At 40.8% G+C, this 11340-nt stretch overlaps 1 protein-coding gene across 1 annotated transcript; it reads left to right on the top strand.

Annotated features, from left to right (window-relative positions):
* The first annotated feature begins 523 nt into the window (after positions 1–523).
* On the top strand, positions 524–1900 carry lbx1a (ladybird homeobox 1a). Its single transcript, XM_062520434.1, has 2 exons — positions 524–845; positions 1422–1900. Exons 1-2 carry the CDS (start codon positions 524–526, stop codon positions 1898–1900), a joined length of 801 nt encoding a protein of 266 aa, XP_062376418.1.
* The last annotated feature ends 9440 nt before the right edge of the window (positions 1901–11340 follow it).

The following is an 11340-nucleotide window of genomic DNA, read 5'->3' as shown; positions in this document are numbered from 1 at the left end:
GCGAGAGCATTAAGTATTCTAATCGGGTTCGGCTCCTCCCCCCGGCCATGCCCTCTAATTACCGGTGCTCCTTCACCACTAAAGCCTGCATTGGACTGCAACATACTCAAAGAGTAAGGGAGAGTGAGTTAGGAGAGAGAGGGCGGAAAGTGCCACTGGATACAATTGATTATCTCCCAATCAACAATAACTTGTTAGTAGTGGTCGATTCCAGGCAGCTTTTTGAACCTGACCGTTTCAAGAAGCGGCAGTCTGTCGGACTGTTTGACGTTGTGGCCACACCGCTATACTCGAGGACCGTGGACTGGACCAGTGGCACTTTAACAGGACTTTTAGTCCCTCAACCCTGCGGCAAAAAGATGCTTCAGACTCGGTACCTGTAATCCCGGGATTTTTCAACACAATTTCTGTCACTTGTTCCTGCGATCATTGATATTTTCTACTAGTATCCACATTTTGATAGGGCATAGTCCTACAATTTGCAATCCATAACTGGTGTGTGTCGCGAGGTAATAGCAAAATAATGACCTCCAAAGAAGACGCAAAAAGCGCCTCGGTGGAGGACCGAAGACGCAGCCCTCTGGATCACCTGCCTCCACCTGCCAACTCCAACAAGCCCCTGACGCCCTTCAGTATCGAAGACATCCTCAACAAACCCTCAGTGAAGCGAAGTTACACTATTTGCGGGACGGCGCACCTGATCTCGTCCGGGGAGAAGCATTCTTCGTCAGGTCATCTGTCCAATCGCGCACTTCTTACCCAAACCTCTCCTTTGTGCGCCTTGGAAGAACTAGCCAGCAAAACATTCAAAGGCCTGGAAGTGAGCGTTTTGCAAGCTGCAGAAGGTAAACACACTCTCTCCAAAACAATTTCACTGTTACTTAAGTCATACTGCTGGGGTAAATAGTCTGCGGCCTGCTAAGGCAGAAACAGTGATTGTATTTTGCCTCCAACTATTAACAAGGAAAGACAGTTTAAAAGCAATTCTTTGCATACTTTCATACTGTATAATTTCATGGGGCCTTTAGGAAGGAACAGGGACAATAAATGTACAAATGTGTAAATATAATAATCCTTTACAGTTTTCCCAAATATGTTTCTGCAATTAGTCTGGCTTGGTGCTTGTTTTTATTATTATTTATTTTATTTAGAATTTAATTTACTGATAATGTTAGGCCTATTTATGCAAAAAATCTCCCGTGTATATTACTTTTATCAATACTCCTATTATTATTGACATATTTTGATTACTAGACTGTTTTTTGCCTCTCAATGGAGTGTTATCTTTTGTAGAATACAGTAGGCTATATGTAATGTAGTGGGTAATATTGCCCTTATGAGATGCATTTTTATGTAAATGTTGGTTCAGCATAATTATTTAGGAAAAATTAGCAATATGCTAACTATTTTTCTCTCTCTAGGAAGGGACGGCATGACACTGTTTGGGTCGCGGAATACTCCCAAAAAGCGAAGGAAGTCCCGAACGGCCTTCACCAACCACCAAATCTATGAGCTGGAGAAGCGCTTCCTTTACCAGAAATACCTGTCCCCCGCCGACAGGGATCAAATCGCCCAGCAACTGGGTCTGACAAACGCACAGGTCATCACCTGGTTCCAGAACCGCCGAGCAAAGCTCAAGCGAGACCTGGAGGAGATGAAAGCGGACGTGGAATCAGCCAAAGCCACGGGTACGGTTCCTTTTGAAAAGATGGCTAAACTAGCAGACCTTGAAAAATGCGCCAACGGGACTTTAGGACATCCTATGCCCGCGTCTCCCACGCTCTCCAGCCACGAGAGCTCAAACAAACTGCAAATGTCGCCGTCGTCACCGCTGACAGACCACACAACGAGTAAAGAGTGCTCGGAAGACGAGGACGAGGAGATTGAGGTGGACGACTGAGCCTCTAGAACAGTACCAGCACATATATCACGGTTTCGGAGAGCGCTAAAAGTGCCATTAACGCACCAAATGTATTTATGTGACTTTTATATAAACGAAAATATTCAAACCAAGCATGGACAGTCTCCACAAAATCTATTTATGCAGCGACAGCTATATGAGTATCCTATTCGTTCTTTTATTTAATCACCTGCGAGAAAGCAATAAGAGGTTCCCTCACACCTAACATATAAATAGAAAAGACCCTGCAGGATTGGAATGTGTGTGTATGGGTGCGCGTGTGTGTGTGCAATCAAACTTGCCAGTACTCAGAAGCTACTTCTAGATCACAGTCTCTCTCTCACACAGAGACACACACTCTCTCTCACCCCTCTCTCTCCCTCTTTCTCTCTCTCTCTCTCTCTCTCTCTCTCTCTCTCTCTCTCTCACACACACACACACACACACACACACACACACACACACCCCATACAAGCACGATTGCTATACAGTGTTTTAAAATAATTTAAATGCATGCTTTAATTTTACTTTATAAAATGAATTTATTTTATTTTACAATGGTTGCTAATCTGTGATAAATATTCCCAAAACATTGATACAGAGTTGCACACATCCAAGGTTTCTGTGTGTGCATCCGTGTTATGCATATAGCTACGTATTGGGAGCGTTTGATAAAAGAGTGTACAAACATTTGATATAGTAACCGCGAACGGTCAAGACTATACGATTCTCCTGGTCGAATCTCGTAGTCACATTTTAATATCCTATATTTCTTATGGTTTGTATGCCTGTAGCCTAAGTGCCTTTCTTCGCCAGGACACCATTTAAAGACCATGTACAAAGTGTAATGTATCCAAAAAGAAAATAAAAAAAATCACTTTCTCAATATCTCTCATTTTTATTGTTGTAACAAACGCTAATCGATAAATATTGTGGTGTTTTCTTTTAGGCTTCATTTAGATATTCAGCGGATTTGTTGAAACAACGGAGGAATGCTCGCATGTAATGGGATTGATAGCAAACTGTCCCCAGTTTAAAACAAGAACCCCCATTCTCTTTTTAACCTCCAAAGTGTCTGCTGTGGTGTATGATAAAATCTATTTACTGCCTTTCCAGTCCGGCATCGTTTCTCCTTTTCACATTCAAAAAACCGTAACCTGCTTTTTTGACCCTGCGTCGTGTGTTTTCTATATCATCAATAGAATTTATGTGAGAAACACAAATCTGGAGTGGAGAATGGGCACATAAAGGAGTCTTCAAATGCCCAGTTTTTGGACCAGTTTCTCTTCGCCCGTGTGATCTTTTTTTCCCCGAAAAGAGACGAGGCAGTCATTTTTAGCGCAAGGCGTGAAAACCGGGGACAAATGAGTTCTCGCTGATGTGACAAGCGACAATGGAGCATGCTCTGCCTCCTGCGGCTCTCAATACGGAGACAAGCGTGTCCCGCCGCACAAAAAGGACACAAACGTTTGGAGGCCATATGGTTTTTGAATTTTCCTCACAATTTTTAGACAATTTGATGGATTGAGTTAACCCTCCCTTTAGACTGTTAAGCTCCGTTTTCACAAAGGCAATAATGCATACATAGGCCCTCGCCTCATGAGGGCATCTGGGTCCATTAATGTCGAGTCTTTTCTTCGCTTTTTGCTCGGCTGTTTTAAACAAGTCTATGAATTACAATGAAAGCCAGTCGGTTTGTAAAGGGGCTGGCTTCTCTTTTTTGTGTTTGTGTAAGGGGCTTGAAATAATAAGGTTGCCTTTTGGCAACAGATTTTTTAGCAGTTCATTTTGTGGCCAGAGTATTTTTCATGCTAAGCAGGAGAGTCAAATAGGCCTAATGTTTAGATGGTGACGTTTGAAAGAATGCGATTTAGTAAACTCTTTTCTCCTTCTCTACCTCCCCTCCCAACAGCCTTTGTGTGGGAGCACTTAACGATGCCAAAACACATGATGTTACAGAAAAATGCTTTGGGAAAAGAAAGTGTTGACTGTTAACAGAATCTGCTGAAAAGACAAGGCTGTCTTGTTAGAGGGGAGTAGCCTACTGTATGTAACCACGCAACTAGCCTATTTACGGAAATTTAAATTGAGAGATTTATTATCACCTTCACTGCGTTTATTATTAAGACTGGGCGATCATTATTTATTATTTCAGTAGGCCTACATTATCGTTAACTTTTAAAATTAAAGGAGATAGGCCTATGCTAACGATTTTCCACAGTAATTCAAATAGGCTAGTCCAATAGCCTACAGTCTATCTGATATTTCCAAGTTGCTTATCCCTTAAGGCAGTATAGCCTACGCCTTGAGCAAAGTTATCATAATAAAAGCGAAAGAAAAAACATATTTAAGGCCATGGTTGTTCTATTAAGGTACAGTTGGGTGAAACAGCATCTTTGGAAGAGTAATGTTATACCTCGTAGAGTTGTTGTCCTGCAGGCACAAAGCCTGCTTACCAGTCGGAGAGCTAGGGCGAAGATGGGCTTTGAAATCATCACTATGTTTTGATGTGGCTTCAGCTATTTTTGCTCCTGAACGCGTAGGCTGTAGCCTTAATCATAACATTACCGAGGATGAGTGGTGAAAATGAAACGCTTAGGAACTATGAATAACTTGCGGTGGAACAGTGCGAACCAGATTTGATCAAGGGATCACAGCAATATGTGGACAATGTGAAGTTTGTCACTGCTGTTTTAACGTAGGCAGACGCTCACGTCACGTAATTTAAAGAGAGGCCTGTCTTGGCTAAAGTCTTCGTTGTGAAAATTGTGGCGCAAACTGCGCTGAATATAGCCTATATTTGTAACTTTGTAAACGCAGAAAACTAGCAGGCCTACAGCGCAAATTAGTGGCATCAATGGGAGACTGTTATCACAGCATTGCTGCGCACACCTCATTTAGTGATTGTTTCCATTGGCAATGTTCCAGAGCGGTAGAGTGTTTTAATTACGGTGCATACCGACGCGGATAATATATATTTTGATATCTCAATTTACCAGCTAGGCGTCGACTTCTGCTATTCCACGTAGAAGGTGTTACGCAGACAAGAACTAGTCACTGGCCGGATTCACCATACCCCCCCGCCCCCCCACCCACCCACCAAAAAAAAAAAAAAAAAAACGCAAAGCAGTGGAGAATTCAAAGTGCACAAATATATCAGCTGAGAGCTGGCTTGTGGGTCTCACTTCCTTATTTTATGAGGTGTTGTCAAACGTGGCAAAGATAAGTAATACTACAATCCGAAAGAGCACCACGTGGTAATTAATCCCAAAGTCTTAAGTGTATTTCAGCACGAGAGAGAGGGGAAAAAATCACTAATTCAATCGTCCGGAAAATTGAAGTTTGATGCATGAGTCCCTGCTGAAACAATGGGGTTCACCCCCTCCCTCCCCCCCTCTCTCTCTTCTCTCTCTCTCTCTCTCTCTCTCTCTCTGGCCACCATAGGGAAGCTTTAGTTTTTGTATTTTGCATTTTTCAGTCCAAGTTTAACTCGCCAGTTCAGGATTTGTAGGCTATTTGTTACGGAATCCAACATTTATTTTGTACATTATCATATCTATTTTGGTTCAGTTCTAGTGTTTTATAAGCTAATATTGGTTGCTAAAATACAGCTTAAAATGATCATTGACGTACAATTCTCTGACAGGCCTCTCAGAAATACAGTAGGCCTAAATGTTTAATACTAGAAGAACAATTATTATATCAGATGACACGTTTCATTAAGCAAAAGGTAAATCATGTCTCTAAGCAAAACAGATTTATGGATAGTAGGCATAGCTGTCATTTCCTCATGGGGAGTAATAACGTCGGTTATAACAGTGATTGCGATCGGCTTTGTGTTTATTACAGTTGGATAAATAATCCAGCCACTGTATCTTCGGTGCAAAAGCCATACTCTTAAAAAAAAAGAAGAAAAATCGACATGGACCGAGACGACGTGTCACAACAGTGTATGATTTGAGGTGAAAAATTAACTAGATTAACCTAAGGGGAAGGCTTGATTGATCACTAAATAGGGTGAACGTGAAAGTTTTCGTTATAACATTCCTGTGGAAGCCCTTAATACTTCAAACTTCAATTTTACGGGCGATTGAACTAAGCATGTCCCTGACAAAATTGATATATGTATTAATTTTCTTTAACTGTTGATTAATTACTCTCCACTGAAAGAATTATACGAGACTCTTCGCCTCGAATTTGCATATTAATCAAATTCTAGTTGATAATTCAAACGGAAAAATGGATTTAGGGGAACTGAGGAGCATAACTCGAAAAAATATACCTAAGCCAGATATTTTCTCCCCTCCCTAGCTGCTAAGCTGCATGTCTAGTGTATTAAAGTCAAAGATGCAGAACGAGTTCGCCTGGCTATTTGGTGAAAACAGAAATTGCCTGTCCAGTTTTATGACGTGTTCATGCTGAGCAGGCAGATCTTAATGTGTCCTGTCAAAATGTCTGAGATTTAAAGAGGAAAGAGGCTTATTCAACAAACACACTTCTTCTGCACCCACATACACACACACACACACACACACACACACACACACACACACACACACACAAACATACACACTGTGTGTGTGTGTGTGTGTGTTTGTGTGTGTGTGTGTGTGTGTGTGTGTGTGTGTGTGTGAGTGAGTGAGTGAGAGAGAGTTTGTGTGTGTGTGAGAGAGTGTTGAGGAGGTACTTGATGCCACAAAAGCTCTTAATCTATCATTCAAATATCCTTCCACTTTTGACAGTGTCAGATATATTAGTGTCTCAGCAGGTTACTTTGTAGATGTTCTCTACCTATATTCCTATTCTGTTTATTAATACATAGTCTATAATATAACATATCAATTATATATATATTCTACAGCTGCATGTAATCTCTATGTTGATTGAATTTAAGCCCTATATAATTATTGTCATGTCTATTCTTCCTATTTTGTTTTGACATATACACAGTTTTCCTTCATTCCAGCTACTTATTTACACAAAAATATGCCTATTATTATTATTATTATTATTATTATTATTATTATTATTATTAGAAACATTAGCTATGGTCAATAGTTGCACAATATTCACCACTGTCCATGTTCGGTGTCCATCAGTGTTGGACATATTTAAATGAAGGTATCACAACATTATAATGCTCATAGTTGAGAACGTGAAATATGAATGCATGTGGAGAAGAAGTAAAAATGAGTGTGATGTCATTCCACATGAACCATGATCAAGCACACATTTTGCTATTATATCATTTGTACCTTTTTATTATATTCCATAAAATATATGGCAAGAACCAATCTTACATTTCCTAATTCTTTTTGAAGGAATGCAATCTGCTGAAGCAGGTCTGATATAGATATTACGCTAAAAAGAGAGAGAGAGAAAGTGAGTGAGTGAGAGAAAGAGAGAGAGAGAATCAATGGATGTTGAGTAATGTCGGACTGAATTGTTATTATTTATTTGCATAATGTATTTTGAAATCATTGATATGAATAATTATAATTGATCATGGTAGTTATCACATTTATTAAATAACAAACTATACCACCACCGGTAATAATTATGATAATAATGATAATGATAGTAACAATGACAACAACAGCAATGATAATAATAATAATAATAATAATAATAGTAATAATAATAGATGTGCTTCATTCTTTTTCCTTTCTGTTTTTCTTCACCTTTTTTCTCTTCCCATATTACAGTGAATACATTTATGTCTCCCTCCACACACACACACACACACACACACACACACACACACGCAAGTTTGTCACATAATAAGTTCCACTCCACTCTAGCTCCCCCCAAAGGCATCAATCACTATTCCTAAATGACTGCTGACAAGCCCAGACCGTCTCACACTGAGTGCTATCACTCTCATTGTCTGCCTGCTCTGTCTCGGCCCTGCTAAGCACTCTGCACAGTGCAGAAGCAGCAGCAGAAGCAGCAGCCTCAGCGGCGGTGGCGGTGGTGGTGGGGACGGCAGCAGCCCTCTCGCAGGCTGTGGGCAGTCTGTGGCGCTCGTGTCCACCGCAGGGTGAGCCCAGTCGGCGCTCTCGGACAGAGCAGCACGGGGGACACACAGCGGCTCCCTCGGACAGAGATGGATGTGCGGGCGGCTGCGCAGTGCGCACGCATGCGGGGAGCCCATCGGGAAGCCCTCCCAAGTTGGACATGGTTGTTTATGTGTGTGTGTGTGTGTGTGTGTGTGTGTGTGTGTGTGTGTGTGTGTGTTGGGGGGATCTATGTAGGGTGTGTTGTGTAGTGTAAGTGTGTATGTGTGTGGGTATGTGTGTATGCAGGATTAGGCATGTTAGGATATTTATGTGCCCACACAACTTACAGTCCCCTAAAGTAAATGTTTGGGAAACTATTAGGAGAGATGGAGTGGAGCGAGTACTTGCCTATTGCTGGAGATGGGGAACTGCGCCTGGTTCATGCTTCTAACTATGGGCATTCAGCTATGTACTACTCTACTGCATCTAGAACCTTCACTCACCCTGTGATATGGGCTTCACTATGTATGCCTATTTTATTACTGAAGACATAACAGTCATATGGAATTTATTTATTGAAGTTGTTTAATATGTGTCATTTTGTGTAAAATGGATTTTCTCTGAAATATATTATATGATGCATATATTACTATGGCATTAAAACATTAAGTCATGACATTCTCGGGATGAAAAGATTGAAAATTAAACTAGAATCGAAACAATACTGAATGAAGGGAGGAAAAAAAAACCCTTTACTATGTCGCACGGCACGAGTGGTGAAAAATCCATAAAATCATAAATTATCACTAATTACAGTTAATGACGGAATGGGGCCAGATCATTAGCACAGTAAAATATCACACAGAAGTGCCATTGTCATCTTCATCTCTGTGTGTGGCTTCACCGTCATTCTTTTTACAAGCCTCTCTCATGTGTCAAGAAATCTTAGCCACTTAGGAGGGGCACTTCTCCAAGTAATGTGGGTTCACTGAGGAGGCCAAACAGCAATCCTGCCATCTTGTGGACAACACAGAGGACTACATCTACACAAGTGGATTTTTTCTGTTCGTTCAGGGGGCTTCCACTGTGAAATTCTGCCATCTAGTGGGTACTAGTACAACTTGCTGGAGTCTGCTCAATGGAGGGATGCATTACCTGCATTTTTAAATGCTTTACAATTGTAAAACGTATAACATAAATGGTTACCTCTTCCGAAAAAAAACAGGTATTGCCTCCAGGCCAGAGGTTAATAGGAAAAATACTGGGAACTCAAGACGCCAAACACAGGCCTGCCCTTACAGGTGTCATGGCAAATAGACTTCAGTAAGGGCAGAGACAGATACTGCTATGCGAGCCAAAACGCAAAAAAAAAAAAAAAAAAAAAAGATAATCAATAACTAATCTGCCAACATTGTCAATTATGTGCCCTCAGGCAGTGACCTATAGGGCCAGACCACGGGTCTCCCACAAAGGCTGTAACCCTAAGGTAAGTGTGTTGTTGAATCCCTTTCAAATTTGATGTGTTCCCAAAAGCATTGTGACTTAATGGGACTTTTGACATTTTGGACCTATTTTTAGATTTTTTTTTTGCATATTTTTGCTTTCAGTATTGATTAAAACTATAGCTGTGATGGCTATAGGCCTAATGGAATCCTTTTGTGCCATGACAAACATCAGTCTCTTTTTTTGCACCAGTGGCAAGACTCAACGTACCATTACAACATCCACAGGATCCCAACGAAGATATGCACATATCCATTTACCAGTAAATATAAAGAAACAAATTGTTTGTGATTAGTTTGTATTTGATTGTCTTTTTCCCAGCTGTGGCTTCGCTCCTGAGAAAGTCCCTTCTGGCCAATTGTCAAGAGTCTTGTTTAGGACGAAGGGCCCTAACTTAAAGCAACACTAAAGCACTTTTCCTCTGTAGCACACATGCTATTTGTTTATCCAGCAAATAACCATGCCCACAGACAAGGAGTTTGTTGCATGATTTCATGAAAGAGATGTATTGCTACATCGAGGCAAGTAAAATTTGTAGTTTCTTATGTCTCATTTCATCGAACAACAGATACGCTACCCGATAAAGGAAAGTTGCATAGTGTGGTTACAGCCGATAGAGGGCCGTGAAGTGAATGCAGAAGTGCCGTTCACCCTGTTACGAGTTAATGAACCGCTGAAATGATTTTGGAAACATTATTTTAAGTATACGAATATAGGGTTGCTTTAAATGCTTGGCAAAGTCAGTCTATGAGCAAAGTTCTCGTATATATGACGTGTGACAGGTTTTTTTTAGGTAACCAGAGTGTTCTTGTTAATAGTCACACAGAGGTCAAACGCCCTTCTTTAACATGGAAAACAAAAGAGACAATTCAAAAAAGGGTGAAGTGTATCAACCTCAGTAAATCAGAAAATGGCTTAAAAAAACAATCACAGACTAAAGTAGCATCAAGGGGTGACCAAGTCTTGTCTTTTTTTTCTTCTTCTTTTTTTTAAAGAACAGAAATTACTTTCATGGTAGCAGATTATTTAAAAGTCATGGCAGGAAAAAACCTTTCTTTTCGTTTAACTATTAAACCAATAGAGGGCAATATATGATTACTTTGCCTCCCTTCACCACTATGCAGAGGTATGTTTTTATAAGCAACTTCTTTTAGATCTACACATTCATTGTGATGCTATATGAGCTTCATGTGAATGAAAGATGCACACTTGTTATGTGCTCATATGTCATGTGGAAGGCTTTTGCATGCTTTGTGGATGGTTGGGTTGCGATACTTAAACAAGGACTTTGTAAATGAATGATGTGTAAAACATGCTGTTTGCTTCTGCTTGAAGTTTAGCTTTAGGTATGTTAAGTGCTAGCGATCATAGGCTCTGGTGCTATCAGAGCAAACGTTAGATGATGTGCAGTGATGGTTCTGCTGCATGTAACAAGGGAACACCGGAGGGCAGATATTTGAATAAACAGCTGGGGTTTTAAGTGGCACCGAAATGAGGCACAGATATCTGTTGTCGTTTCATTTGGTTACCACCATTCATGTCGTCACCAGCGTCATCAGAACCGGTCTTCAGTTCACCACCCATTTTTGCAAAACATGTTGATTTTGTTTGGAAAACGTTTTTATTTAGCAAAGCACACAACCACACATGCAGTTCACATATACAGTGTATATACACACAAACACACAACAAATCCAAACTATGTATCAAACAGACACACACACACACACACACACACACACACACACACACACACACACACACACACATACACACAGACAGACAGACAGACAGACACACACACATACACATACACACACACACACACACACTGGTTACTCAGGACAGGTGACCCAAGTGACCCCTGCTCTGGGGTTATCAGACAGAGGTGAGCTCCTGGGGAAGTGCTGTGCTCTGCCTCAAGGCAAACATAGCTGC

This window comes from Sardina pilchardus, chromosome 18 (genome assembly GCF_963854185.1).
Source record: "Sardina pilchardus chromosome 18, fSarPil1.1, whole genome shotgun sequence".
Taxonomy (NCBI): Eukaryota; Metazoa; Chordata; class Actinopteri; order Clupeiformes; family Clupeidae; genus Sardina; species Sardina pilchardus.
Note: the sequence above shows the minus strand (reverse complement) of the source record. Positions and strands in the feature narration are given on the sequence as shown.